The sequence below is a fragment of the Cucurbita pepo genome, chromosome 14 (genome assembly GCF_057944985.1).
Source record: "Cucurbita pepo subsp. pepo isolate OVF chromosome 14, ASM5794498v1, whole genome shotgun sequence".
NCBI lineage: Eukaryota > Viridiplantae > Streptophyta > Magnoliopsida > Cucurbitales > Cucurbitaceae > Cucurbita > Cucurbita pepo.
Window position 1 is genome coordinate 5,052,984 of NC_141811.1, and position 27,087 is coordinate 5,080,070.

A 27,087-nucleotide genomic window follows, 5' to 3' on the forward strand; every position below is an offset into this window, starting at 1 on the left:
TCCTCAATTATTGATCAAATAGATATGTGAATTAAAAAATAAACGAAATTCATGACTTAATTTATAATTTTATAAATTTTATTAAATTTATAATTTTAAAAGGTCGTAAATTAGTTTAGATATTGAATTAAAAATTAAAAATTTGAATTGGGTTTTAAATAATGAATTTTAAAAAGATTATATTTTTTTTTTATAAATATAATATTTAATATTTAAGAATAAAGTGATCAAAATTGAATTTGTGTATCAAATCAAAATAAAACTCAAAATGGATAATTTAAATTTATTTTTAAAAAAATATATATTTTTTGATTATTAAAGTTTTATAGTACACTTATTTAAGATGCATTGTCCCATAAAGTTGGACAAAAGAAATATCTATAATATGAAAAGTATTATTTATTGGTATTTAAAATTAAAGTTTAATAATATTTAAACGATAATGTCGACTTATAAAGCATAAATTATTTTCTTTTTGATAATTTGGAAACAAACATAAATATTTAAAAAAGTTTTGAAAATGATAATTAAACATTAAACATGAATCATAAGACCCAAGAAAAAAGGAGAAAATTAATTAAACACGTGTGATAAATGCAACCTATAAGGATAGGGTTATGGTGGGGGGGGCCCACATGTTGAGTTGGATTACTATTTGCCAGCTCATCAACAAAGAGGTAGCGTGAAAGTTTCAAACTCGTTGATTGATATTTAAAATTGGGATTTAGCTGAATTAATAAAAATAACATTTTTTTTAATAATATTTCAATAAATAAATTACATTTTTTTAATTTACAAAAATACTCTTCAAGTATTTATTTATTTATTATTTTTTTTTGTTAATGATATTTTATAAAATTTATGGGTAATTTTAGACCGACGTTCCAGTCTATATCTTAATCATAAGAGTATTTTTAATTTTTAAAATAAGTTTATGGGTATTTTTTTTAGTGAGATCGACCCTTGTTGTCAGCTTTTTTTTTTAACACATATGGTTCGTGAGAAAGACACGTGGAAAGCCTTTTTTTTATCGGATTTATAGATTTATTAGACATTATAAATTATTTAAAAAATAATTTAACCATCATATTTCTAATATAATTTTACATTTTTTTTTCTTTTAAAACACGCTTGAGATCTCAATAAAATTTTAAGATCTAAGAAATAAAAAATTTAATATTTTTTTTAATAATTTTAATCGTAATTAAAAAAAAGGAAATAAGAAATAAAATCTAAAAACAAAGCTATTAGACAGGATTTGTTCTTCGCGCCGTTCGCTTCGTCTGGGTTTCCCGTTTCCGCCTTTGTCTCCGATTGTCACTTTTTTCAGTCTTTCTTCTTCGCGCCGTTCGCTTCGTCTCTCTTTCTCTCTCAAGAGTTCGTTCTTCGTCAAGGAATCATGCTGTAAGCTCATGAGTTGATTGAGCTGAATTTCTGTTCTTGACATGGCGAAGAGGAAGGGAAATACGAAGAAAGGAGCGTCTAACCCCACATCCGGTCCGCAAGATTCGATCACTATTAGACAGGAAATCACTGGGAAATTCAAACCCAAAGTCTCTAACAATGTCAAAACTTATTTGAATCATTTGGAAAACCTAGCGACTTGGGCTAGTGGGAAAGCCTCTATTCCTTCATTGGCTGCTTTCTTTGGGCAGCGCCTCGCTACTGCAGCGGAGTCCTTGGCGGTCGCTCCCGACGCTTCTTTGTTTACTTGTCAGAGGTCCGTATGTTTTCTGCCCTTTACATTCGTTTGGCTTTGCGCATCTAGATTTGTTGTTTTCGTAGTGTTTATACATGGGTAAGTCCATGAAGATCGATTGTATTTGGGATGGTTTAAATTTTCTGATTAGTTCTAAATGGCACCAATCTGATGTAAACGACATTTGAATATCGAGATTTGACGCAAATTTTGTTTAACTGCAAATTATGATGTGGAAGGGATAGGGTAAGGTGCTTGGAATTATGGCTGTATTGTGAGTGATTTTAGGGGTTCTGTTGTGCAATGTACCAGCAGTTTGTGGACGCTTTGGCTCTTCTAGCTTCTTATTACATACTTAGGTTTTCATATTTTGTCCTGGAGTTTGTATTGTAGCAAGGTTGGGAGTGTAAGCTTGTGAATTGTACTATCTTATTTGGGCATATGCCCTTTGGTGACAATCAGATAACCAAAGAGGCTTAAGTTTTGGGAACTCATGAAGGAAAAAGTCTTAATCAAGCTTCATAAATGGAGGTAATCATCCAAAGAGGGATGCTGGACTTTGTTTGTCGTAGTCCTAGTAAAATGCCTACCTTTTTTATGTGCATCTCGTGATGCTGAGGAAAATGAGGAACTTTCTTTGGAATGGTTCTTTAGAGAGAAAGCGCAGCGATCTAGTGAATAGGAAGGCAGTATCCTTGTCCTTTTTAAATGAAAGGTTCGGAATTGGAAACTTGAGACGAGGCGATGAAGCCCTTATGGAAAACTGGGTTTGGTATTGCTAAGGGGAACCTGGCTTAATCAAGCACAAAATAGTGCATAGAGTTTGGAGAGGATGCAAGAAGGAATGAGCCATGCACACACTGGAATATAACGACTAAGAGAAATCGTTCGAATGAAGAATTGAAGAGTTCCATGCTATTTTGAGACTGCTGGAAAACAGGGTTATTGGTGCTGGAGTGGATGAAATAAGCTGGAATAAGGTAGCTCTGGTGTTCTCATTCAAATCTCTAGCTTTGTCAGACAGAGAGTTCATGAGAGGTATAGAAATAGAGCTTTCAGAGGTAGTGTAAAAAAGAACATGCCACAAATAGATCAAAACGTTAGAGTGAATAGCCTGCCTAAGTGGTCTTTTTTTTTGTTTTTATTTTTTTAGGACGTTACAATAAAAACGTCCTATGGTGATCTTGAATCTGTATATGCTCATTATCCTAGGAAGAGTATAAAGGAACCAACCACCTTTTCTTCCATTTCTCATTTGTCGATTGAATTTGGAGCTCGTTAGTCATTATTATAAAATTTTCGGATGCCTTGGGGTTTTTCATTGATCTTTGAAGGCTTACATATCCCTTCTACTAATGGGGTCCGTCTCTGAAGGGAAAAACCAGGAAGCTATGGCCAGTGCAATCAAATCTGTTCTTTGGAGCCTGTGGATTGAGAAGAAAAAAGAAAGCATTTAACATCGAGGCTAAAGACTGGTTTGAGGTGCATGAGTTTGTTTAGTTTCATTGTGTGAGATTCCACGTCGATTGGAGAGGGGAACGAAACATTCCTTATAAGAGTGTGGAAACCTCTCAGATGCGTTTTAAAAACCTGGAAGAGAAACCCGAAAGGGAAAAACCAAATAGGACAATATTTGCTAGTAGTGAGATTGAGTTGTTACAAATGGTATCAGAGCTAGACACCGGGCGGTGTGCCAGCGAGGATGCTGGGCCACCAAGGGGGGTGAATTGTGAGATCCCACGTTGGTTAGAGAGGGGAACAAACCATTCCTTAAAAGAGAGTGGAAACCTCTCCCTAGTAGACACGTTTTAAAAACTTAAAACCTTGAGGGGATGCCTGAAAGGGAAAGACCAAAGAGGACAATATTTGCTAGCGGTGGACTTGGGCTGTTACAAATGGTATCAGAGCTAGACACCGAGTCATATGCTAGCGAGGACGCTGACTCTCAAGGGGGGTGGATTGTGAGATCCCACATTGGTTGGTGAGGGGAACGAAATATTTCTTACAAGGGTGTGAAAACCTCTACCTAGCATACGTGTTTTAAAAACCTTGAAGGAAAGCCCGAAAGAGAAAGCCCAAAGAAGACAATATTTACTAGCAGTGGGCTTGGGCTTGGGCTGTTACACATTCTTATTTAATATTTCATATTTCCTTAGATAGTGGGTTCAACAACTCTATTCCCCTTGTAGCTAATAATAATTGAGAGGTGGGTTTTTGTAGTAACTTCAACTAACACCTTAGCTATGATGACAGAATTCTCTTCTATCTCCTATGACTTCCATGGAACTCATAATCAAAAATGTTTGCACGTATCTCATTAGACAAGCCTGAGCATTAAAATATGCTCATTGACGCTTATTGTTAAATTTTTACCCTTACTTCGGAAAAAGAAACCTACTGATGTTTTAATTCAATGAATGGAGTGGGCAATCAACTCGAACCATATAGCAGTTTCATGTTAAGGACTTTTATCATGTCACATTTGAATGTTGTCTGCTTTGGCTACAAAACTAGCCAATCTTACCTGCTCTATTATATTGCATTCAGGTGTGAAACGATTCTTCAACCTGGCTCTAACTGTTCTATACGAATAGAGAAGAATAACACCAAGAGACGTCGAAGACAGAAGAAATGTAGTAATTCGACACAGAACAATGTGGCGTATTATTGCCACCACTGCTCGTGTAGGAACATAAAGAGAGGAACTCCCAAAGGCCATATGAAAGTGCTATACGACGCAGCGTTTGAAAGAAGGGTGAAGCCTGTGGATGTCAAGGATGGTCAAGAATGTGAGACATCTGCAGTGGAGAAGCCAACTGAGATTCTTACCATTGATGCTCCTAAAATTCCTGATGCTTCTGCAATTCCTCCTCCAACTGGGGACATCACTGCTCTTGATAACCCTGCAATTCAGCTTCGAACCAAGGCCATTCTTAATATTAATTCTCCAGCAACTCCATCCACCCTGAGCGTAACGACTTTCTCGAAATCGCAGAAACGGGAAATGACGACATTATCTGAGAAACATATAGGACACGAGATTAGAACAGACAAGGAGAAGAAAACTGGGGCTGTTCCTACTGTTGATACACCCGCCACCCCTTCCACCTCGACCGGAGTGACTCTGTTGGATTCGAAGAAGAGAAAGAGGAACAAGCCATCGTCTAAGAATCAAACTGATCCCGGAAGTTGCTCTGCTCCAACAGCAGATGGGGATAGAAGTGAAGGCACATCCAAAAGGAATCGTAAAAGAAAATCATGGACAAGTTTGAAGGAAGTTGCTCGGACGAATGAACAGAGTGGTAAACAAAAAAACATGGCTGAATTGGCAATTCCATTCTCCTTGTATTAAGGCACTGATTTAATGAATGTTTGTGTGAGGAATTGATTCTATTTTATACCTTCTCTTTCAGCATTTCTTTGGTTTTCAAGTGGGATGATTTGAATTTGCCATTGTAGACTGATTGAGGGTAGATCTTCGAATTAGGGTTTTAGCTCGATTATAAAAAGTACCCGTTCGAAAATTACTCCTATTCTTTTTGAAATTGTAATACATTTGACGATTCATAAACGTTTCAACTTATAGTAGAAATTCATTTGGCTGTTTACGGACTAGTTATTGAGATCTCAAGCGTGTTTTAAGATGAATTTGGGAGCCATTAGAGTTATAATTTTTTTCAATCCAATTTCATCCTTTAATATTACTTAGTTTTTCAGACTTTATGGATTAGAATTAAGGAGACAAATGGAATACTTTATGATCGATTTTCATTATATTTCACTAATTTCCTAAACGAGGCGTAGGTCGGAAAACATCGAGAAATGGAGCAATCCCCATCGGATTCTTCGACGAGCATCGAACCCGGACGTCAGATTCCGGCGACATCCCCAAATTCGGCCATTCCCGAGACGCCCACTTGTTCTGTTCTTGAGGACTGCACCAGACCCAGATCTTCGTTGAGCCATACCGAGATTTTCAAAGCCATTGATGTCGTCGAGAAGGACTCTCTCGCCATTGCCGAGAGCTTTACCTCTCTCTTCGCTTCCCTGCGTTCGACTCTCTCCGAGGTCTCATAGTTTTTGCATCCTTCTTCTTTTACGCCCCATTTTCATTTTGCTTTAATATGTTGAAGATCGGATGAATGAGTTTTGAGTTTTGAGTTTGAGTACTTCACCAGATTTGATTATTACTGGACGAACCTGATTTTATCCCCTTTAATAATGACTGGAATTTACCACTCTAGCATGAATTTCTGGAGCAATGATTCTGGGTTTCCTCTTGTCAAGCAGTTTATCTGAGTGGAAATAGTATAATCTTGTAGGTCACCAGCAACTCTATTGATCATATGCATTGCTTCAACGATGCTGCAGGCCGCCTTCAAGAATCTGGTAAGTCAAAATAGTAATGATTTTGATTCACAGGAATGGCCGAGTATGATGGCAGTTTAGATGTGTCATTGTCTACTACTGTTACTACTAAACTGATTACATTCATGGGTACTTCTTCCTGTATGAATCAAAATTCTATCTGTTTATCTTTATGTCCTGTGAGATCCCACATCGGTCGGAGAGGGGAACGAAACATTCCTTATAAAGATGTGGAAACATCTTCCTAGCATACGTGTTTTAAAACCATGAGGCTGGCGGCGATGTGTAACAGGCCAAAGCGGACAATGTCTGCTAACAGTGGATTGTCCGCTAACAGTGGACTTGAGCTATTACATGTCCATTATTCTGTTCTAGAATCTGTGTTATGTGATCGGCCTTTGTGCCAGTTTTTGTACTAAATTTGGAAAGAGATTAGTTGCAATCAGTTCTCTCCCATACTACTAACAAAGACCTTGTTTTTCATCTGATGGTCTTTGACATGAGTTCTCTTCTATTCTTTCAACCTTGTAGTGCTTGATGCGGCAACAAAGGGTAATCGATACATAAATTCTTCCTTGAGGTATGCTTCAATGTCTTCTGGTATCTCCTTTGCTCTATAGGTTTCAATTTCTTTGCTGTCAGTATTTTCTATGACTAATAACTTAAATATTTTACTCATTTGTCAAAATGTGATTGCTCTATGACTAATAACTTAAATATTTTACTCATTTGTCAAAATGTGATTGCTCTGTGAATGTTGTAGCTTTTTACAACCTGCTGCATAAAATGATACATGAAAATTCTTGAACCAAGTTCTAGTAGGAGATTAGATTGAAACACGCACATAAAAAAAAGTTTCTTTATTGTTAAAAGATTCTATCCCAAGGGTCCAAAATTATAGTTTAATCTAAAAGAGGTTGTTTGTAACGGCTCAAGCCCACCGCTAGCAGATATTGTCTCTTTGGGCTTTCCCTTAAGATTTTTAAAACACGTCTGCTAGGGAAAGGTTTCCACACCCTTATAAAGAATGTTTCGTTCCCCTCTCCAACTGATGTGGGATCTCACAATGTACCCCCTTTGGGACCCAGCGTCCTCGCTAACACACGTTCCCCTCTCCAATCGATGTGGGACCCCAATCTACCCCCTTCGGGACCCAACGTCCTTGTTAGCACACCGCCTCGTGTTCACTCCCTTCGGGACCCAACGTCCTTGTTGTTACTCTTTTGCTTGCATATATAACACATCTTTCAAAACCTCTTCTTCGAAAATCTCTCTCTGCCCTCATTTTCTAAAACCTTCTTCTTAAACCGAGGTCAAAGGCTCGAGCATACGTCGCTTAGCCATAAGTGACGTAAGAACAAATTGGCTTAGCTCACTTGTGGTTGGGAAGTGAGTGCCACACAATCGCAAGTCCGCTGCCATCAAAAGTACGATTGTGACACTAGGCACCTAAATAATTGTGGATATAACTGTTACTTGGTAGTCTTCTGCAAAAATTATTAAGAAATGAAAGAACAGCATAAAAGTTTTGAGAGATATTTATTAATGTAATGATAAAAACTACAACTTAGGCGCTTTGAGAAACTATTTGGTGTATCTCTGTGATAATGAGGAGTAAGTCCTCTTGATGAGTCCTCTGTTAGTTTGATTGTGTTCATAGTTTTTTTAGTGTGAAATTATATAGTTCTTCAATAGATGTTGGATGGCTGTCCCTGACTACAAATCTGCATAGCTATCACATAGAACTCTCTTTAATGTGATCCGAAGGGAACATAAGATTTAGAAAAGTTTAGTATATTGGCAGAGTTGTGTTTGTACTATCAATGATTGATCATAAGTTAGTAGAAATCAAATCAATGTGTCTTTTTACTTGTATTAATTATGACTCCGACTATGTTGTTTCACAAGTGAAGTTAGTCAATGTGAGATCCCACATCGGTTGGGGAGGAGAACGAAGCATTCCTTATAAGGGTGTGGAAACCTCTCCCTAACAAACGCGTTTTAAAAACCTTGAGGGGAAAATCAAAAGGGAAAGGCCAAAGAGGACAGTATCTATTAGCGGTGGGCTTGGATTGTTACAAATAGTATTAGAGCCAGACACCAGGCGATGTGCCAACGAAGAGGTTGAGCCCCAAAGAGGGGTGGACACGAGGCGGTGTGCCAGCAAGGACACTGGGTCTCGAAGAGGGGTGGATTAGGGGGTTCCACATTGATTGGAGAAGGGAACAAGTGTCAGCGAGGACGCTGAGTCCCGAACGGGGGTGGATTGTAAGATCCCACATCGGTTGGGGAGGAGAACAAAGCATTCCTTATAAAGGTGTGGAACCCTCTCCCTCACAAACGCGCTTTAAAAACCTTGAGGGGAAACTCAAAAAGGAAAGGCCAAAGAGGACAGTATCTATTAGCGGTGGGCTTGGATTGTTACAAATAGTATTAGAGCCAGACACCGGATGATGTGCCAACAATGAGGCTGAGCCCCGAAGAGGGGTGGACACGAGGGGGTGTGCCAGCAAGGACGCTGGGTCTCGAAGAGGGGTGGATTAAGGGGTCCCACATTGATTGGAGAAAGAAACGAGTGCCAGCGAGGATGCTGGGCCCTGAAGGGGGTGGATTGTGATATCCCACATTAGTTGGGGAGGAGAACGAAACACCCTTTATAAGGGTGTGGAAACCTTTTCCTAGCAGACGCGTTTTTGGTAAAAACTCAAAGAGAACAGTATCTGCTAGTGGTGGGCTTGAACAGTCAACTAATGGAATTAGTCTAGTTCATCTCTATGATTCAAAATCATTAAGATCTCTTTTAAATTTCAAGTCCATTCGCCCTTAATTTCCATTATACATATCTTTATACTATCTGATAATGATTAGTAAATCACAATTTCACATCTTAAAGATAATCATATGGCCGATGCTGTAACTTTGGACTGTATTTTGTTGTGTTTTCAGATTGAATCAGGAAATGAAAGGCATGGACAATCTAGCTGCTCAGCTGTATCCTTTCTATTTCATGCCTAGTAGACCATTTTAATGCTTTAGCTCTTTAGAATTGGGAACCTGAGCATACTAATACTTCTTTATCTGATATCTAAGTCCTCTGCATTACCCATTTCCTTAATTCTTGGTTAGAAAGATTTTGAGGAAGAATGTTGATGAACTAGACTTGGCTGTGAACAAGCTCCTAAATTTTCCATGAGGCTTGGCTTGGTCGTAGTTCTTGCAAGCTCGAGGATTATCGTTTCAGTAGAGAGCGAGAACACGGTTCATGTCGAAGAAGTCACTAGGCAGCTAGAATACAGTACATGAAGCAAAAAAAAAAAAAAAAAAAAAAAAAAAAAATTCATTGCATAGCTTCCTTCACATTTTACTGTAGGAAGCATCTCATTGCATGGTTGATGTACTTATGGGGATATGAATAAGCTTACTGGATTCAATAATCAGTGTCTCTTTTCTTTACAGGAGGTTATTCAGCTTTTGAAAATTGCCCATCTTGCATATTTTTTACTGTGGTGTTTTATTTGAGATCACTGGTGTTTTATTTGAGATCGAATGTGATGTAACATATTGGTCGGGGAGGAGAATGAAACACCCTTTAGAGTGTGGAAACCTTTCCTTAGCAGACGCGTTTTAAAGCCTGAGAGGAAAAGCCCAAAGAAGACAATATCTATTAGTGTTAGGCTTGGGCCATTACATCATGAACGTATAAATTTGTGTCTATTTGGTCTCTGAATGGTAAAATAATGTTTAATAAGTCGTTAAACTTTTAATTCTTTTCCAATAGGACTTAAATTTTTTAATTTTATGTCATTTGCCAATTTTAAAATTTACGAACTTACTAGACACAAAATTGAATATCTCGAATATCTCGAGTCAAATTGAACTCACATCTAAATAGATTAGTTAATTTTAAAAATTTTGATTTAGAAAGATTATTAGATATTTTTATAGTTCAAATTTAGATATAAAATAGAAAAGTGCAAAAGTTTTTTAAAGTTAGAAAATCAAGTAAAAAAAAAAAAAAAAAAAACTAAATGATTATAATCAAAGTGTCAAACTGTCGAATCTAGATCTCTTCTGACCATGTGGGTGAAAGGATAGTTCCAAGAACATGGGAAAGGAGGAAACCAAACGACAATAAATGTCTTAATCAAAAACCAAGGCTTGTTTTTGCAGTACTAGGAGCAACCAAAGTACTGTTTTACAATGTTGTCTTGGCTGCAATTAATAAGTTAGGTCAAAGTGGCACTAAAATCAGCCATCAATATTTCAACAATTAATTTTAGACTTTGAAACATTATATTTTATCTAAAAATACTTCATTAAATTCGGATTGGATGTTAAGGAAATTCAAATTTCTATAGGAAATCAATAATTATTGACCAAATTCCTAAATGTCAACTAAAAAATGAGTTTAGACTGAAATTTGAGAACCTCCAACTATAGATAGAGAAATTTTCATATGAAAAACATGATTCTCGATCTTAATATTATGTTAAGCAGACCATCAAATAAAATCAATCTAAAACACGGATAAAAAAAATCAAGAAATCAACTTATTTGCCTCCCTACTCTTAGTCACTAAAATTTTGATTTTTTTGGCTCACCCATAATCAGAAACAACTAACCCCAGTTGTAATTCATGATAAATTTTCCAAATCACAGTTTTATTCAGAGAAAGATTGCTAATGATGAACCACCCAAAGAAAATAGCCATCTACCACAAGAAGATGGCAAAATTGTAATTTCATAGTCTAAAAAAACCTTGATTTCTTTTCAAAAGAGGGTTTATTCTAAAAGAAAACAAAACTTTTAGAGTGCAGTTTCAACGAGTACTCAAACCAGAGTCTGGAGCAACACTAAGACGAGGGCCTTGCCGGATTCACCAATCTGTATTTGTATCGATCTCAACTATGTGGATCTTTGGATGGACCGGACCATCTGGGTTCTCAGCCCGTTCTACAGCAGAAGAAGTCACAGAAGGAATTGATGGGAATGGCCTCACTGCTATTGTTACAGGTTTCGTTTCATCCCCTTCCCCTTTTTCTCCTTCTTCCCCTCTCTTTTAATCCCTTCTTTGATCTGGGTTTTGTTGTTTACAAAATCGATGGTGATTTAGTTTATTTATAGCAACCTGGATACCTTGTCTTTTGATTGGATTAAGGTTGTTTTGTTATTGACTCACTACTTGATTGCTATTTGTTTTGCAAATCTTTCTTGGGTATAATATGAATTCTGTGTTTTCTGAGCCCGTTCTGTAGCTGTTCTTGGACTGTTCAGTCTCAATCAAGTGTATATTTTGTATCCTTTATATGTAGAATGCAGAAATCTATGGAGTAATGGGGTTTTCTTTGAGGATTTATGTATAGATTGAGCTTTATTTGTTAGGTTTCTATACTTAGCATAATGTTTGTATGCTTAGAAACTGAAGCAGAAATGGAACTAGAATGTCCATTTGCAAGAATGTGCAAGTATATCAATCAAAGCATCACAAGTTTGGATGGACTTCTAAAAAAGTTTCTAGACATGGAGTTTGAAGCATGTTTGCTTTCAAAAGTTTCATTAATACTCGTAAACTGTTAAGAAATATCCATAACCTTACCGGTACTATATGAATGGAAAACTTTTCCATTTTTCCCTTTTTTTTTACCATATCTTATTCAATATCCTCTTACTCCCCTTCTTTCGTTCTCCGATATCTAAAACGGCCCCTTCATTCAAGGTTATAGACTATAACAAGAAGAAGAAGAAAAAAATGGAATCACCAAGGGACCTTAGGACATAAATGTTTAACATGGTTATACGTTAGTAGTTGAGTGAGAGTTGATACGTTTACGACATAATTTTGAGGACAACTAGTGGGAGGAAAAAAGAAAGAAAACGTGTGCAATACCAAATTTGTAGAGATGAACTTTTCTTTGTAGTTCAAATTAGTCTATTTGTTGTCGTCGATTCAGAAGGTTTCTCAATAATCTAAGATGATATTTCTTTGTCAGCCTTTTTTGTATTCGACAATTCATCGTTTTGTTGTGTTTTGAGGGGAGATTCTGATATTGGGACTTGGTGGGGTTTTGTATAAGAAATTGTTAGGTTATAGATTGAAGCAAAGGAGAGAGGAAACGAAGGAGGGAGGTGATGGGTAAACGGTTTTCATCCATATACTAATCGTAAATGCATTTTGAGCTATTTTTTTTTGGAAAGGTTAAGGGTAATCAAACTCTTTTCGAGCTGATTTGGGAAGGAAACTGTAACGGCTCAAGCCCACCGCTAACAGATATTGCTTCCCTTCAACGCTTTAAAACTCGTCTGCTAGGGAAAGGTTTCCACACCCTTATAAAGGGTGTTTCGTTCTCCTCCCCAACTAATGTGGGATATCACAATCCACCCCCCTTCAGGGCCCAGCGTCCTCAGTGACACTCGTTCCTTTCTCCAATCGATGTGGGACCCCCACCAAATCCACCCCCTTCAAGGCCCAGTGTCCTTACTGGCCCACTGCCTCGTGTCTACTCCCCTTCGGGGAACAACCTCCTCCCTGGCATATCGCTCGGTACTTGACTCTGATACCATCTGTAACGGCCCAAGCCCATCGCTAGCAGATATTGTCCTCTTTGAGTTTTCTCTTTCAGGCTTCCCCTCAAGGCTTTAAAACGCGTCTGCTAGGGAGAGATTTCCACACCCTTATAAAGGGTGTTTCGTTCTCCTCCCCAACCAATGTGGGATACCACAGAAACAGTCCAATGAATTTCTAGATTTAGTTCTCATATGTTGATTTTTCTATATACTTTTCTCTGATCATTCACTTCAAATGTTTCATTTTGATCTATAGAAGATCTTAATCTAAAGAACTGTTGAAGTTTTCCAACTTCGAAACATGTAGTTCATTTCCCTTTCCTTCCTCATGATTTCAGGAGCTTCAAGTGGTCTCGGTGAAGAGACGACACGTGTTCTTGCATTACGAGGAGTCTATGTCATTATGGCTGTAAGAAATGTTGAAGCAGGGAAAAAAGTAAAAGAAGCAGTACTGAAAGAATCCCCTTCAGCCAAAATTGATGTCATGGAGTTAGATCTTAGTTCAATGGAATCTGTAAGGAAATTTGCATCAGATTACATTGCATCAGGCCGTGCACTAAATATTCTCATGTAAGAACTGAATTAAAGCTGGTAGACTAAAATTCTTTGCCTGGGAAATCTGCTTATTTGATAATAATACAACTCTATATCTTCTTTGATTGAAGGAACAATGCGGGCGTTATGGCGACGCCTTTTATGCTTTCGCATGACGGCATAGAGTTGCAGTTTGCAACAAACCATATAGGTATGTTTCAAATAAAAGATTTGTAATGGGTGCAGTTCTTATTATTGTTCTTTTGTAGGACATTTTCTTCTGACGAACCTTCTGCTGGAAACTATGAAAAAAACTGTGGTTGAAAGCAAAAAGGAGGGAAGGATTGTTAATCTGTCGTCGGAGGGGCACCGATTGACATATGGCGAAGGAGTTCGTTTCGATAAAATCAATGACGAATCAGAGTAACGATCTACGTTGCTTATTTGATGATTACTTCCTCAAAAGCTTCCTTGAATGTTATGTAGTGATTCATTGTATGATGTGAAATTTTAGGTACAGAACTATCTTTGCTTATGGACAATCAAAGCTTTCCAACATATTGCATGCCAAAGAGCTTGCCAGGCGGTTGAAGGTGCTTATTGGTTTAGTTATTGAATGTATAACCAGAGCTTTAGAACTTGAACCTTAAATGAGGCAGGATTTTTATATGTACGATAATCGGGGTAGTCGAAGGGGGAATAATCAAGTGAACCTTGAAACTTATATCCTTTCGAGATTTAGTCGTTTAAGTGCTTTCAGAATCGAGAAACTTTAGTCTTCGTCTGTATAGATGTTCAACTGGACACTCTAATTGTGAGATCACACATTGGTTGGAGAAGGAAACGAAGCATTCCTTATATGGGTTTGGAAACCTCTCCTTAGTAGACGTGTTTTAAAATCTTGAGGGGAAGCCTAAAGAGGACAATATCTGCTAGCGGTGGGCTTGGGATGTTACAAATGATATCAGAGCCAGGCACCAAACGGTATACCAGCGAGGACGTTGGACCCCCAAGGGGGTGGATTGTGAGATCCCCACATTGGTTGGAGAGGGGAACGAAGCATTCCTTATAAGAATGTGGAAACCTCTCCCTAGTAGACGCGTTTTAAAACCTTGAGGGGAAGCCTAAAGAGGACAATATCTGCTCGCGGTGGGCTTGGGATGTTACAAATGATATCAGAGCCAGACACCAAACAGTATGCAGCGAAGACTTTGAGGGAGCCTAAAAGGGAAAGCTCAAAGAGGACAATATCCGCTAGCGGTGGACTTGGGGTGTTACAAATGGTATCAGAGCGAGGCACTGAACAGTGTGCCAGCGAAGACGTTGGGCCCCCAAGGGGGTGGATTGTGAGATCCCACATTGGTTGGAGAGGGGAACGAAACATTCCTTATAAGGGTGTGGAAACCTATCCCTAGTAGACGCGTTTTAAAACTTTGAGGGAAAGCCTGAAAGGGAAAGCCCAAAAAGGACAATATCTGCTAGCGGTGAGCTTGGGCTGTTACACAATAGTTTACGTTACTGATTTCGCTGCAGTTCCCTTTGTTCTTTCTTATTGATTTTCCAAGATATCTTATGAAGTCAAATTGAGTAAGTGACTATCATTTCTCTACTTTTTTTAAATAGGAAGAAGGGGTGGAAATAACAGCCAACGCCCTTCATCCTGGAGCAATTGCTGCTACCAACCTACTACGCTTCCATGGTCTCATTAATGGTAACTTTCTCGCGTATTACATGTATAAGCCAAATCTGGTTTACTAGATGCAAGACGTAAGGTCTGCCTTTTTACTTAAACTAGCACGAGTCAGATGTTTTTTTTATTTTTACATTAATCAGATGCTTGTTTAGACTGTAGAATATAGGGCATTTTAATTTGCATTTCGACCGAGGTGGTGGCTTATGGTTTGTCCGAGTATGTTTCGTTCCAAAGAAGGGTGCTAGCACCTGGACTCTAATATCTACATATATGGGTAGGAGATTTGAAAATCTCTAATCTTTTGGTCGAAGACATGTCTTAACTAGTTTTTACCTTAACTAGTTGAACTATGTTTAAATTGACGTATACATATTTAGTTTGACAAAATGTGTTTTGAACAAAGCTCCGACTCCCGGGTATTAAGAACAAAAAGTTTTTTGAACAAATATAAACATCTACCAGATTGCTATCTATGCTTCATTACCTTTTCTTATTTCCTGCTTATTTCCTGCCCTTGGTTTTCTGTCGTCTGTTGGTGTCTGAGTATATGAGTTGTTTTCTTTTAAACAGCTGTTGCTACTTCCATTGCTACATTTGTGCTTAAAAACGTCCAGCAGGTATGTTATGAATTCATTTCCCCAAATTTTGTTCAAGACTGTTTATTTAGAGTTTCTCTCAGGTGGGTTTCTATGTGAATAAATTTTCATTGGATGTAGGGAGCGGCGACTCAGTGCTATGTAGCATTGAATCCCCAAGTCAAAGGGGTAAGTGGAGAGTATTTTGTGGATAGTAATATAGCCAACCCAACCAATCATGCCAAAGATATGGAATTGGCCAAGAAACTGTGGGATTTCAGTATGGATCTAACCACCCCTAAATAATTGTATCTCTTCTGAAAACCCTTCCTTACTCTTAGCTTCTCATCTCAGGCTCTTCATGTTAGAGATATATGGACAGTTTAATGGTGGAAGTAGATGAACCATTGTTTGTAGTTTTAAGTGCCACTTGAGAAACAGATACGAGTATAAGTTTGTAATGCTTTGTTTTGAAACAGATACCATAGTCATTCTTGTAGATTTCATATTGCTGTGTTTTAGAGTGTATTTGGAAAGGTGTTCATAATAAAGGCATATCCAACCAGCTCATGTAAAGCATTGCAAAGAAGTGTTAAATATAGTAATCAACTTTTTTGTGATTTCTACAAACTAATTCAAAATCAATAAAAGAAATAACTTTGAAAAGATCAAACACTAATCATTAACATATTCACACACTTTCTATCTATAGAGTAGTAATCTCTATTACAATTCAAATGAGGAGCCGAAACTCTGTGTTAATAGGACCCTGTTGAAGCTACACATTTCTATCAATCATTCTAATGATATCTGGCTTTGTTTTAGGTCATATTGTTGAAAAGAAAATGGCTTCTGGTTTGGCTCTTTCATGATTTGACCTCTATTTTACCTTCCAAACCCATCATTCCTCTAGCAGTTTGTCTAACATATCATGCAACACATTATGGGCAAGAGGAGATTCCAGAGGAAAAGCACCAGTTTGCTCAACTTCGCTGTGTCGTTGGGAAGAATGACCAGGCCCTAGTTGTCGTGCCTTCTGTCTCTATATCCTTTGCATTCGTCCACCGGTCTGAATTTACATATGGCTTAAGAGTATCACATCCATTGCCATGATCAAAATTGAATTCCTTCACAAACCCAATGGTAAGGGAGTGGTGTTGTTGATGCTGATGTGCTTGTTCACCGTTTGCTTTTGCATATTCTTCTGTACCATTTGAGGTATGACAGACAGCAGGAGAATTTTCTTTAGCCGTTTCAAATGGTTCATGTAATGGAGATGATGCAACTTCCAGTTCATTTGATTCCAGTGGCTTACTTCCTACGCTTCTTAATAAAGCATCTCCATCAGATAACTCAAATGAGAATCTATGATTAGCAGCAACAGGCTTCCTCCTTTCGGCTTCCATCAATGAGAATTCGAATACTTTGGGATTCATTTGTTGCGTGGTGATCTGACATAGATTCTGAAGTTTGGGGATTCAAAACAAAATCATTACTTGATTTGAATCCTATAGAATCTTGAGAGTAAGAATCAGTGCTTCGCCGTTGTTGCCAGCTATAAGTGGAACATTTGTCAAGGTCCAATAATGTAGGTGGAACTTCTAATGGGAAATTCGAAAACTGAGAGCCAGAGGAAGCAAAATCACAATCAGGCAAAAGCGACTACGACCCAGAACGAGAAATGACTGACTGTGGTGGTATGCGGTGACTGATCGGGCTGCCAGGATAGGTAGTCATCATTAGGAAATGAACATTGATGATCAGGCTCAGGTTTCTGAAGGCTAGGTGGAAGAACCTAAGCAAAAGGAACTTCAAGGGAAGAAGGCCTAATCAAGTGGGTAGACAAAGGAGTGAAGGGAGCAGTTGATTCAAAGGTGGAGACACTAGCTATGTTTCATGAGCAAATGGGCCAATGGAAAAAATGGAGGAAGGCCCATCAGGAGAACACATGTTGCTGTAGGTGAATGAGTAGCAGAAGGTGGCTCAGATTGAAGGAAGGATACAGGGGAAGAGGGAGGGGTGCAGCAAGTGGAAGCTCAATGTCGGGTGAGTGCAATGAATCTTCTTCATGAGCCTCAGCTGAACGAGGACTAGGTTCTGGTACCAACACACAGCGTGCACAACAACTCTTTTCCTCTGTTTGAGAGATCCAAAGCACCAATAAATACTCCAACAGCTACCCCATCTCCTTTTCTGAGGGCAAGCAAACAAAGAGAAAACGAGGAAAGTGATAATGACATCAGTACAGAACAGTGGAAAGAGCTTGGACAAATGAGAGCCCTATTTGTTGGAATCTTTATATAAAAACCAATACTCTTCCTCTATAGAGAATGACATTAATTTAAAGAATGGAGAGATGCCTTTCTGGTTAGAAAGAGCAGCGTTATTACAAGAAGACAAACAACATTGGGCTAGAACAGCGCATTGCTTCCTGACACAGTCGTCCAACCCAATGCACAAATCTTGGTACCTTCCAAACCCTAAGTATCTAATAATCATGCGAGGAGAAAGCCAAAAGCAGAAAAAGCAGAAAATCAGAAACGAAGCCAGCTCGTGATTCCGTGTATTCATGTAACGATTCGCAGTCCCTAAGCAAACAAACAGCAAGGAGCAGGAAAAAAAGGGGAAATTAAAACCCTAATTTAGAATTCCGCAATCCACGACAAACAATACAGATTCCATTCCGCCATAATATTCCCTCGACAAACAACTACATCCTAATACCTAACGGAGTTAAGAATGAAGAGTAATTTCCAAAAACATAGCCAGTATTCTCAATCCATAAATAAACCAACACTAAAATCCAAAACTCCAAATGATTAAATGGACGGTGAACTGATGTGAACATTACAATACCTGGACATCAGTAGCCCGAGGAAAACGATGATCGACGGTGGCGATAAAATCGGCAGCCGCAGTAATGGTTTGGAAAGTGTTGTTAACAGGCCTCAAATCAGCATCATCATCATCCATTCGGCGTCTCATCGATATCGTTGCTCAAAACCAGAGATTCGCCGATCGATTTCATCAAAACCAGAGAATCGCCGATCGGTTTCATGAGAGATGATGAAATTCCAAAACAGAACCAAAGAGGAAAATTTGCAGTCAGGAAGTGAAGAGAAGGAGAAAGAAGACGGAAATGAAAATTAAAAAAATAATAATAAATAAATAAAAGAAAAGATTATTGCGTAATAAAGAAAAGGAAATATGATGTGATAATTATTTCTCTTAATTATTAATTTATTATTTCTGGGTCTTACCTTTAGGTCTTAAGGTTTATTTAAATGTCAAACATGGCAAGGATTTTCAATCTTTAATTTACAATTTTGCCCTCACCGGCCCTAATGTCAATGGTAGAAGCTATAGAGGGGTGATAATAATATTTGCCCCACCAATACAATATTGAACTACTACTGAGCTATAAGGGCCCTAACATCGATCATAGAAGCTAATGAGTGGTGATAATTCTTGACGTACAATATATATTATAGAAGATACACAAAATATTAATATAATAATTTTTGCCCCCACGCAGGATTGAACTATGGACCTTCAGTTTACAAGACTGACGCTCTACCACTGAGCTATAAGGGCTTGTTGACCTTTTTAGATAGAACCAAAACCTGATGTCGGTGGTAGGAGAATTGAAGCTATAGAGTCATGTTTTATGAGGTCGGTCATGAAATATGTAAGTCAATAAAAGGATTATATGCCCCCACAAGATTGAACTATGGACCTTTAGTTTACAAGACTAATGCTCTACCACTGAGTTATAAGGGCTTTCTATCATTTATTAATGGAACTTGAACTTGAGGACGATGACAAGAATTATACTTGTAAATGATTAAAAAAGATCAAGTCCTATCTTATATTACATCGTATTGATCGATAACTTGAGTCCCTAAAAAAGGTTTGGTTACATTTACATATTAATCATATACTTATGGAAGTATATTATTAATATAAATTTTTATCATATATCATATTAATATAAATACCGTTAAAAGTTGGAATTACAAAAAATCATAGGTTAGTTTTGGAAATAAGAATTTCATTTTACCATACATTATTCTACGAATTAGCGTAGAATGCATAAATTATAAAATACATTGCCCTCACGCAGGATCGAACTACGGACCTTCAGTTTACAAGACTGACGCTCTACCACTGAGCTATAAGGGCTTCTTGACTGAATTCTTCTAATTTAATATATAAATAATAATAAATAAATAAAAATGCAAAAAAAAAAAAAAACGAGATTAAATGACATGTCGATAAATTTGTACATTTTTTTTACTAATAGGTTATTATTTTTTCCTAATAAAAATTATATAATCATGATTATGACAATAAAACGTTTGAAAATACAATTTAATCATTTAAATCAAATAATTATTTTTTAATTCAACCAAACCTTGTTTCAGAGAAGGTGTCAATGTGAACAAAATTCAACGACGAAAGAAATGCTACGATCTTATTAAATTATAAAATTCTAAATATAATTAAATTTATCGTGATCTATCCGTTTAAACTTGTTGAGTTCAACAGTAATCCATATTTTCGTGTAACGTTATTTTCTCACTAATCAAAATTCGGACCTATCAACCTTCTCGAGGGTTAGGTTTAAAGGAGATGAAAAAAAAAAAAAAAAGTGATTTGGCAGTCGTACGGAGTTTAAACATTTTGATAAATTTATATGTACATTGAAACATTATATTATATTTTATAATATAGTTTGGCATGTGTGTTGTTTTAATTTTGAAACATTATATTATATTTTATAATATAGTTTGGCATGTGTGTTGTTTTAATTTTATGGGATCGGCTGCCGACTGTCACTCTTAATGCTCTCTGCACCAATATTTAATTAAACCCCATATGTCTGTCTTTAAGCTATCCTATTGTCCTATGCTAACCCCTACCCCACCCTATTGCATACATAGCACATCTCTCCCCACATATAAATATACCACCATGCATTTTTATTATATATATAGCTTAATTCCTCCCGGTCAGATACGAAGTCTCAAGTTGCTATATGTACTAATAAAGTGTATTTTTCTTTTTCGGTGGCTCAATCATAGAAATTCAAAAGTTAAGCCTCTTTTACTTCGAGTAATTTTATGTTGGGGTGACCTACTGAGAATTTTTCTAGAAAACACGTGAGTAGAGACAAAACATGTAGAAAGAACATGGGGTGAGGATAACATTCACTCTTAGAAGTTTCTGAATAAGTAGGTAAGGTAACCATATCGTAGATGAATGTTGCAATTATCTAGTCCCGAATCCGGATTCTGGGTATGAAGCATTACACTCTTAATCTTCATTTCTTTCTTATTCGCCATGAAAATCTCAAACAATTCAACCCGTCTCAAAAAGTAATTGATATGGACTATATATCAAGATTCGGTAACTCAATTTCTGGAAAAGATATTAAAACTAGAACCCACTAGATTATGATCTATGACGAGAAGAGAAAGACAGGGTCGTCCCGTATTCATAGACCTAGAGGTATGTGTGATTGGGAAGGTGTTATGTAGGTTAACTCTTGTTTGGTAAAAGAAGCAAGCAAGCAAGCATAAAAGGGGCATTGATAGCATTGCATGGAGATGGAGGAGGCGTAGAGAATTAGAGGGTATAAGGAGTGAAGCATAGAAAAAGTGAAAGAAGGGGAGAGGGTGACATGCAAATATCCAAAGGAGTGGGAAAAAGGGGTCAGAAGGGTTTGTTTGGTTTAGGAGTTAGCAGTACAATTAATGAGAGAGGTAAGGAGATATGGGTGAAATGGGCTATACTACTATCCCATTTCGTTACAAGCTTTAAAATAAAGTTGTATAAGCCAGCCAGCCAGCCAGCCAGCCAACCAACCAGCCCTACCTACTTTCTGCTACTGTTCACTGCATGCCCTTTGTTTTAGCTGCTGCTGTTGCTGCGTGCTGCTGCTGCTTCCTACTGCATGCCCTCCACTCACCTCAACTCATTTAACACTAATCAATGAATATGAGAATGAATGAATGAATGTGTAATGACGTGAGTACGCCGTTAGTCGATGTTATCTTCTTTGGGCTTTTCCTTGAGGTTTTTAAAACGTGTCTGCTAGTGAGAGGTTTTCATACCTTTTCCCTATCTAACTGATGTGGGATCTCACAATCCACTTCCCTTTGGGGTCCAGTGTCTTTGCTGGCACACTACCTGGTGTCTGGCTCTGATATCATTTGTAACAGCTCAAGTCCACTGCTAGCATGTACTGTCTTCTTTGGGCTTTTCCTCAAGGTTTCTAGAACGAGTTTGCTAAGAAGAGGTTTCCACACCCTTATGAAGAATGTTTCGTTCCCCTCTCCAACCGATGTGGGATCTTACAATCCACTTCCCTTCAAGGCCTAGCGTCTTCGCTGACACATCACCTGAGGTCTAGCTCTGATACCATTTGTAACAGCTCAAGCCTACCGCTAGTAGATACTTTTTGGGCTTTCCCTGAACGTTTCAAAAACGCGTTTGCAAGGAAGAGGTTTTCACACCCTTATGAAGAATGCTTCGTTCCCCTCTCCAACCGATGTGGGATCTCACAATCCACTTCCCTTCAGGGCCTAGTGTCTTCGCTGACACATAACCCGAGGTCTAGCTCTAATACCATTTGTAACAACCCAAGCCTACCGCTAGTAGATATCTTCTTTGGGCTTTCCTTGAACGTTTCTAAAACGCGTTTGCTAGGAAGAGGTTTCCACACCCTTATGAAAAATATTCCGTTCCTCTCTCCAACCGATGTGGAATCTCACAATCCACTTCCCTTCAGGACCCAACGTCCTCGATGGCACACCTTGTGTCTAGTTCTGATACCATTTGTAACAGCCAAAACTCACCTCTAATAGATACTATCCTCTTTGGGCTTTCTCTTTCAAGTTCCTCCTCAAGATTTTTAAAACGCGTCTGCTAGGGAGAGACTTTCACACTCTTGTCAAAATGTTTCATTCTATTCACTAACCGATGTGTAACCGATGTGTGATCTCGTAGAATGAATGAATATGAATGAATTTTAGATTCTAGATGCTATCTTTCCCTCTATATGCCTAAACCTACCCCACACTTATAGGGCACCTACCCCTTCTCTTTTCTATGCATATCAACAATAGGATACCCTTTTTCCACTCCCAATTCCCTTCCATTTCCATCATTTTCTCAAACCCTCTTTTCTCATCAAATATATTACACATATTTTTCTAATATTTCATGTGTTTATATATCCATATGAAACAAGTTAGGGTTTGGTATATATATATGCTATCAAATAATCAAGCCCTATGAGTTTCTTGTTCATATAAGTATTCAAGAACATGTAGCTGATCATCATATCCCTTCTTAATAGATCAAAAACTAGTTTTTAAAGCACAAATTAGAATGTTTTACACGACAAAGAACAAAAAACATGTCAAAAACTAGATACACACCTTTGGAAAGATCTCAAAACCTATAAACAACACCAAATTGGCTTCTTTTGAGGCAATTTATGAGAAAGAACACAAGAACTTGCTTCTTCCACTGCCATTTAGATACCCAAAAACTGCACAACACCAAGAACAAAGTGATATTCATGAGGATCATCAACAACATCACAACAACAAGAAAACCAAAAAGATTGCTGTTTCTTGTATAGAATTTATCAAAATTAATTTGTAGTTCATCAAAATAAGTAGTGTGTCAGACAAAGCATGCTGCTTGATCCTAGATTTTAATTGAGCAACGACATTATTTGTCTGTCGTGGCTTAGCTGCTATGTTTTTTGGTCCAAACAATGTCTTAACATCTTGTCCAAACCCTAAATTCTTGAGAAACTACTGATAAATCTTATTATTATATCACTCTTTTTAAGAACAAGAGCACAAAGGAAGGTGGAAGAACTCAAATTACATATAATTTAAGACTCTAAACACCAAAAACAAAAACCTATTACAAATCCTATGTATTAAAAGATCTGCATGTCTTGTCACGATAACACGAGATGTAAATTCAAAGTACTTTTACAATTTCTCTTTCAGACATCTAACGACATGACCCACCAACACGCTTCCAAGAACATTTTTATACGATCAAAGCAAGGGAGATATATAGAAGAGGTTCATTTCTAAGAATTCTCATGCTAAAAAAGCTTTAATTTATGTCAAAACAAAGAGTTTCATATAGTTCTACGAGTTAAGATATATATACGATAACCATCTAAGTCCACCGCTAACAGATATTGTCCTCTTTAAGCTTTCCCTTCTGGGTTTCCTCTCAAAATTTTTAAAACGCGTCTACTAAGGAGAGATTTCCACACCCTTATAAAGAATGTTTCGTTCCCCCTCTAACTAATGTGGGATCTCACAATCCACCCCTTATGAGCCCAACGTCCTCGCTGGCACTCATTCGTCTCTCAAACCGATGTGGGATCTCACATATACTCTCGATCAACAGGTCCGAGATTCAAATCCCCAAAAAATTGAATCGTTAAGCTTCTACCTAGCAATTCAAATTATAAGAACACAAAATAATAGCAAAAAAAGTACTTCCCTTTAAGAGAATTCAAGACATAGGAGTAAAAAGCATAGCTATGAACATAAATGCTAACTACTTGGCACATAATAAATACTTAAAACCAAGCTTTCTTTCTGAAATCAGAATGGTATATATGTGTTTTTGTGTTAAACACTGCCATAAATGACCTGAAAAAGATGTGATTTTTTGCTATTTCATCCTTCAACTATTGCTAATTTATTATCATCAGTCCCTCCAAGATCATTGATCAACATTCAAATTCCATAAGGTTATGTTCAAAACAAGAGAGATAGAACAGAAAGAACAATTTTACTAATGAAGTAAAGAATGTGACATAAAACAGTGAAATTCCACAGTTGCTACAATTGGTAATCATAACAAATCCACACACCAAAATCTACTGCTTAAAGTACATTGTGTCATCATTAACAGCCAAAATTGGAGAGTGAGCGTTCGAAAAAAGGGTTTTCGACCAAAAATTATTCGAAGAAACCGTCACTGTGTTATAAAATTTGTATTCATCGAACGATTATCGAAAGATCGATCTTTAATGAATATAATATATGAAGCTATTTGCCATAAAACCAACCTTTATAAGGCCATCTATCAAAACCTGCATGGGCTTAGCCGTTTGTCCAAATAATTAGAGACAGCAATCACCACCTATAAGAACATAAGAACATAATTTAGTTTCACAAGTTAACGTTAAAAAAGGAATGAACCAACATATTGAATTTGAGATGTCTCACTGTTTGATTCTCTTCTTGTTTGGAGATGTGGGTGGATTCAGTTTGTCAAGTGCCAAAATCTAACGACTTCCCTTTTTCGAAAAAGTCCGTGATCGGTACGTCGGGATTGCTTGTCGGCATTGACATCGACATCGGCATTCCGTTATAAACACAGAATTGAGACGACAACGTTGTCGAAGTTGAGGTTGTTACTTTGTCGACCTCGTCGTCATCGGAATCTTCGGATACTACACATTCCATATTGACACCAAATAGCCTCAATGTCTTAGCTGCAGCAGCTTTCCCAATTCCATGACGGCCGTCGTCGACTCCCCCCGGCAGTGCTGCCGGGGTTCTCAATTGGTAAAAAACCGACGCCCCACCGTCACAACCACCGCCTCCGATCGGTTGATGATTATAGGTGGTATGAAATAGGCTGACATTATTATGAACACTATTATTCTGCTGCAAGTGGAAGGCGTGGTCCCTGTGTAAAGATAAGGGTGTGGCCACTGGATTCCACTGGCCGTGAAGCTGAAATTGGTAAGGAGGAAATTGTCCACCACCACCATAACCACCATAACCACCACCACCACCGCCACAACCACCACCACCATGGTGATGAAAAGCTGTCTCCACCGCCGTGTGAGGAGGGCGGCGCCGCCAATCAATAAAAAACCGATCTTTACAAACCCCTCTTTGAAAGGAGACAATATCACCAGCATCAAGTCGTTTCTCTTTAACAAAGCGGCTCCAACCTTTAGTCATCACATAGCTTTGGCTGCTAGTCCAGTAAGAGTAACGAAACCGCCATAGCTTACCACAGCGATCTTCAAAGCTTAAAAGAAGACCCTTTTCATTTGATGAAGAATCCAAAGGGAAGAACTTTTCAGCATGTTGTTTAGGGATCACTAAACGATTCAATTTTCCCACATCGCTTGGAGTCACAACCTTGTCGAACATATGCTCTTTCTCTATATAAACACCAGAATTAGAAGACTCTTCCATTATTTCTTGATGTTGATGATGAAATCTTGAAGATGAACCAAAATCCATGAAAAAAGAGGAGAATTTTGAAGTGGGTTTTGTGTAGGAATCTCAAGAACACCAAAGAACACAAAACCCAGATGGAAAAATTGAAACTTTTTTTGAAGAACACAAAACCCAGATGGAAAAATTGAAACTTTTTTCAACAACACAAAACCCAGATGGAAAAATTGAAACTTTTTTCAAGATTAAGTGGAAAATGAAGAGAAAGAGGGTAAGGAATTGAATAAAAATGTCATTTTTTTTAAAAATTTAATTTAATTTCTTATTCTTCTCTCTCTTGTTTTGGGGGTTTAGGAAGAGAGAGAAAGAGTTATGGTGATGAGAGGAGAAGAGGGTCCCCATGTATTGACCTGGTTGGGCTCATGTGAGGCTGTCTGTGTCAACATCCCTGTAGCCTGGGTTCTATATATATATATATATATATATATATATATATATATATATATATATATACACTAAGATTTTATTTATTTATTTATTTAGGGTTTAATTAATAATTACAACACCCAATTAGGGCAGGGAAGAAAGGGGTGGAAGTGGCTCAAAAAAAATGACAGCTGTTTTAGAGAGACCATGAGGTTATTATTGGAATATACAATTACACAACAACCCACATAAGGACCATTTTTTTAAATTTTCTTTAAAATTTTTAGGTTGAATTATACGCGTCTGGTCCCGACTTTTCGTGTTGTGTCTTATATGTTTCTGGATCGTAAAAAAAATGTTTTGTTTATACGTCCTTGAACAATTAGTAACTCTGTCAAATAATCAGGTCTTTATTTTCCTCACCAATCGATGTGGAATCTCACAAAAAGTACTTGATACACCCGTCTCCACTTTAATTTTCAAACTTTCAATTTTGTCTTAAACTATAATTTCTTTTTTTTTTTTTTTTTTTTTTTTTTTTTACTCGAGTCCTTTGGCGATAAAGAAAGAAATGGGTAGCTATGAAATCAGGTTAGTCTAAACTTAACGTACACGAAAAACCCTGTTCTAGTATTGTAGGCACCAATAGATTCCAAGTACACGAAAAACCCTGTTCCAGTATTGTAGGCACCAATAGATTCCGACATCGCAGAAATTTTATTATTCTGTATTTGAACTTCCAATAGATTCCGACATCGCAGAAATTTTATTATTCTGTATTTGAACTTTCAGGGTCTTGAGTATGTTTCTAGATTTATTGTCTCTAAACTTAAAAATATCTAATGGGTTGTTGTTATATTAAAAAAATTTAAAATTTAATTGATCTATTATATAAAAATTTAAATTTAAATTTCGTAAAATCCTAAACGTTCAATCGTATTTTAAATTTAAAAAAATATCAAGTAGATGGATGAAAATATA

At 37.4% G+C, this 27,087-nt stretch overlaps 4 protein-coding genes, 2 non-coding genes and 1 pseudogene across 8 annotated transcripts; 3 read left to right on the top strand and 4 right to left on the bottom strand.

The window, feature by feature from the left end:
• Positions 1–1,244: 1,244 nt before the first annotated feature.
• On the top strand, positions 1,245–5,130 carry LOC111810649 (RNase P Rpr2/Rpp21 subunit domain protein). The gene is made up of 2 exons (XM_023697392.2): positions 1,245–1,720; positions 4,247–5,130. Exons 1-2 carry the CDS (start codon positions 1,446–1,448, stop codon positions 5,049–5,051), a joined length of 1,080 nt encoding a protein of 359 aa, XP_023553160.2. The 5' UTR covers positions 1,245–1,445; the 3' UTR covers positions 5,052–5,130.
• Positions 5,131–5,373: 243 nt separating this feature from the next.
• On the top strand, positions 5,374–9,520 carry LOC111810650 (uncharacterized). Its single transcript, XM_023697393.2, has 5 exons — positions 5,374–5,767; positions 6,022–6,088; positions 6,599–6,647; positions 9,014–9,058; positions 9,194–9,520. The coding sequence occupies exons 1-5, from the start codon at positions 5,522–5,524 to the stop codon at positions 9,258–9,260; spliced, it is 474 nt and encodes a 157-aa protein (XP_023553161.1). The 5' UTR covers positions 5,374–5,521; the 3' UTR covers positions 9,261–9,520.
• A 1,336-nt stretch (positions 9,521–10,856) lies between these two features.
• LOC111810056 (short-chain dehydrogenase TIC 32, chloroplastic) lies at positions 10,857–15,939 on the top strand. Its single transcript, XM_023696596.2, has 8 exons — positions 10,857–11,080; positions 12,970–13,201; positions 13,297–13,376; positions 13,435–13,588; positions 13,680–13,758; positions 14,789–14,876; positions 15,429–15,475; positions 15,575–15,939. Exons 1-8 carry the CDS (start codon positions 10,975–10,977, stop codon positions 15,737–15,739), a joined length of 951 nt encoding a protein of 316 aa, XP_023552364.1. The 5' UTR covers positions 10,857–10,974; the 3' UTR covers positions 15,740–15,939.
• Positions 15,940–16,005: 66 nt separating this feature from the next.
• LOC111810054 (uncharacterized) lies at positions 16,006–18,620 on the bottom strand (annotated as a pseudogene). The gene is made up of 2 exons (XR_015411713.1): positions 18,290–18,620; positions 16,006–17,626 (listed from the first exon to the last, which is right to left on the bottom strand). The product of XR_015411713.1 is annotated as an uncharacterized LOC111810054 (transcript).
• A 335-nt stretch (positions 18,621–18,955) lies between these two features.
• TRNAT-UGU (transfer RNA threonine (anticodon UGU)) lies at positions 18,956–19,027 on the bottom strand. Its single transcript has one exon. It is a non-coding gene; the product is annotated as a tRNA-Thr (tRNA).
• A 516-nt stretch (positions 19,028–19,543) lies between these two features.
• On the bottom strand, positions 19,544–19,615 carry TRNAT-UGU (transfer RNA threonine (anticodon UGU)). Its single transcript has one exon. It is a non-coding gene; the product is annotated as a tRNA-Thr (tRNA).
• A 3,064-nt stretch (positions 19,616–22,679) lies between these two features.
• Positions 22,680–26,104, bottom strand: LOC111810546 (B3 domain-containing protein At5g06250). 2 transcript variants are annotated; one of them, XM_087117298.1, is made up of 3 exons: positions 24,709–26,104; positions 24,552–24,621; positions 22,680–22,991 (listed from the first exon to the last, which is right to left on the bottom strand). In XM_087117298.1, the coding sequence occupies exon 1, from the start codon at positions 25,744–25,746 to the stop codon at positions 24,757–24,759; it is 990 nt and encodes a 329-aa protein (XP_086973424.1). In that variant the 5' UTR covers positions 25,747–26,104; the 3' UTR covers positions 22,680–22,991; positions 24,552–24,621; positions 24,709–24,756. The 2 variants fall into 2 exon arrangements, with proteins under 2 accessions (XP_086973424.1, XP_023553027.2); XM_023697259.2 differs by having other exon boundaries at positions 24,552–24,625; positions 24,712–26,103.
• Positions 26,105–27,087: the final 983 nt, after the last annotated feature.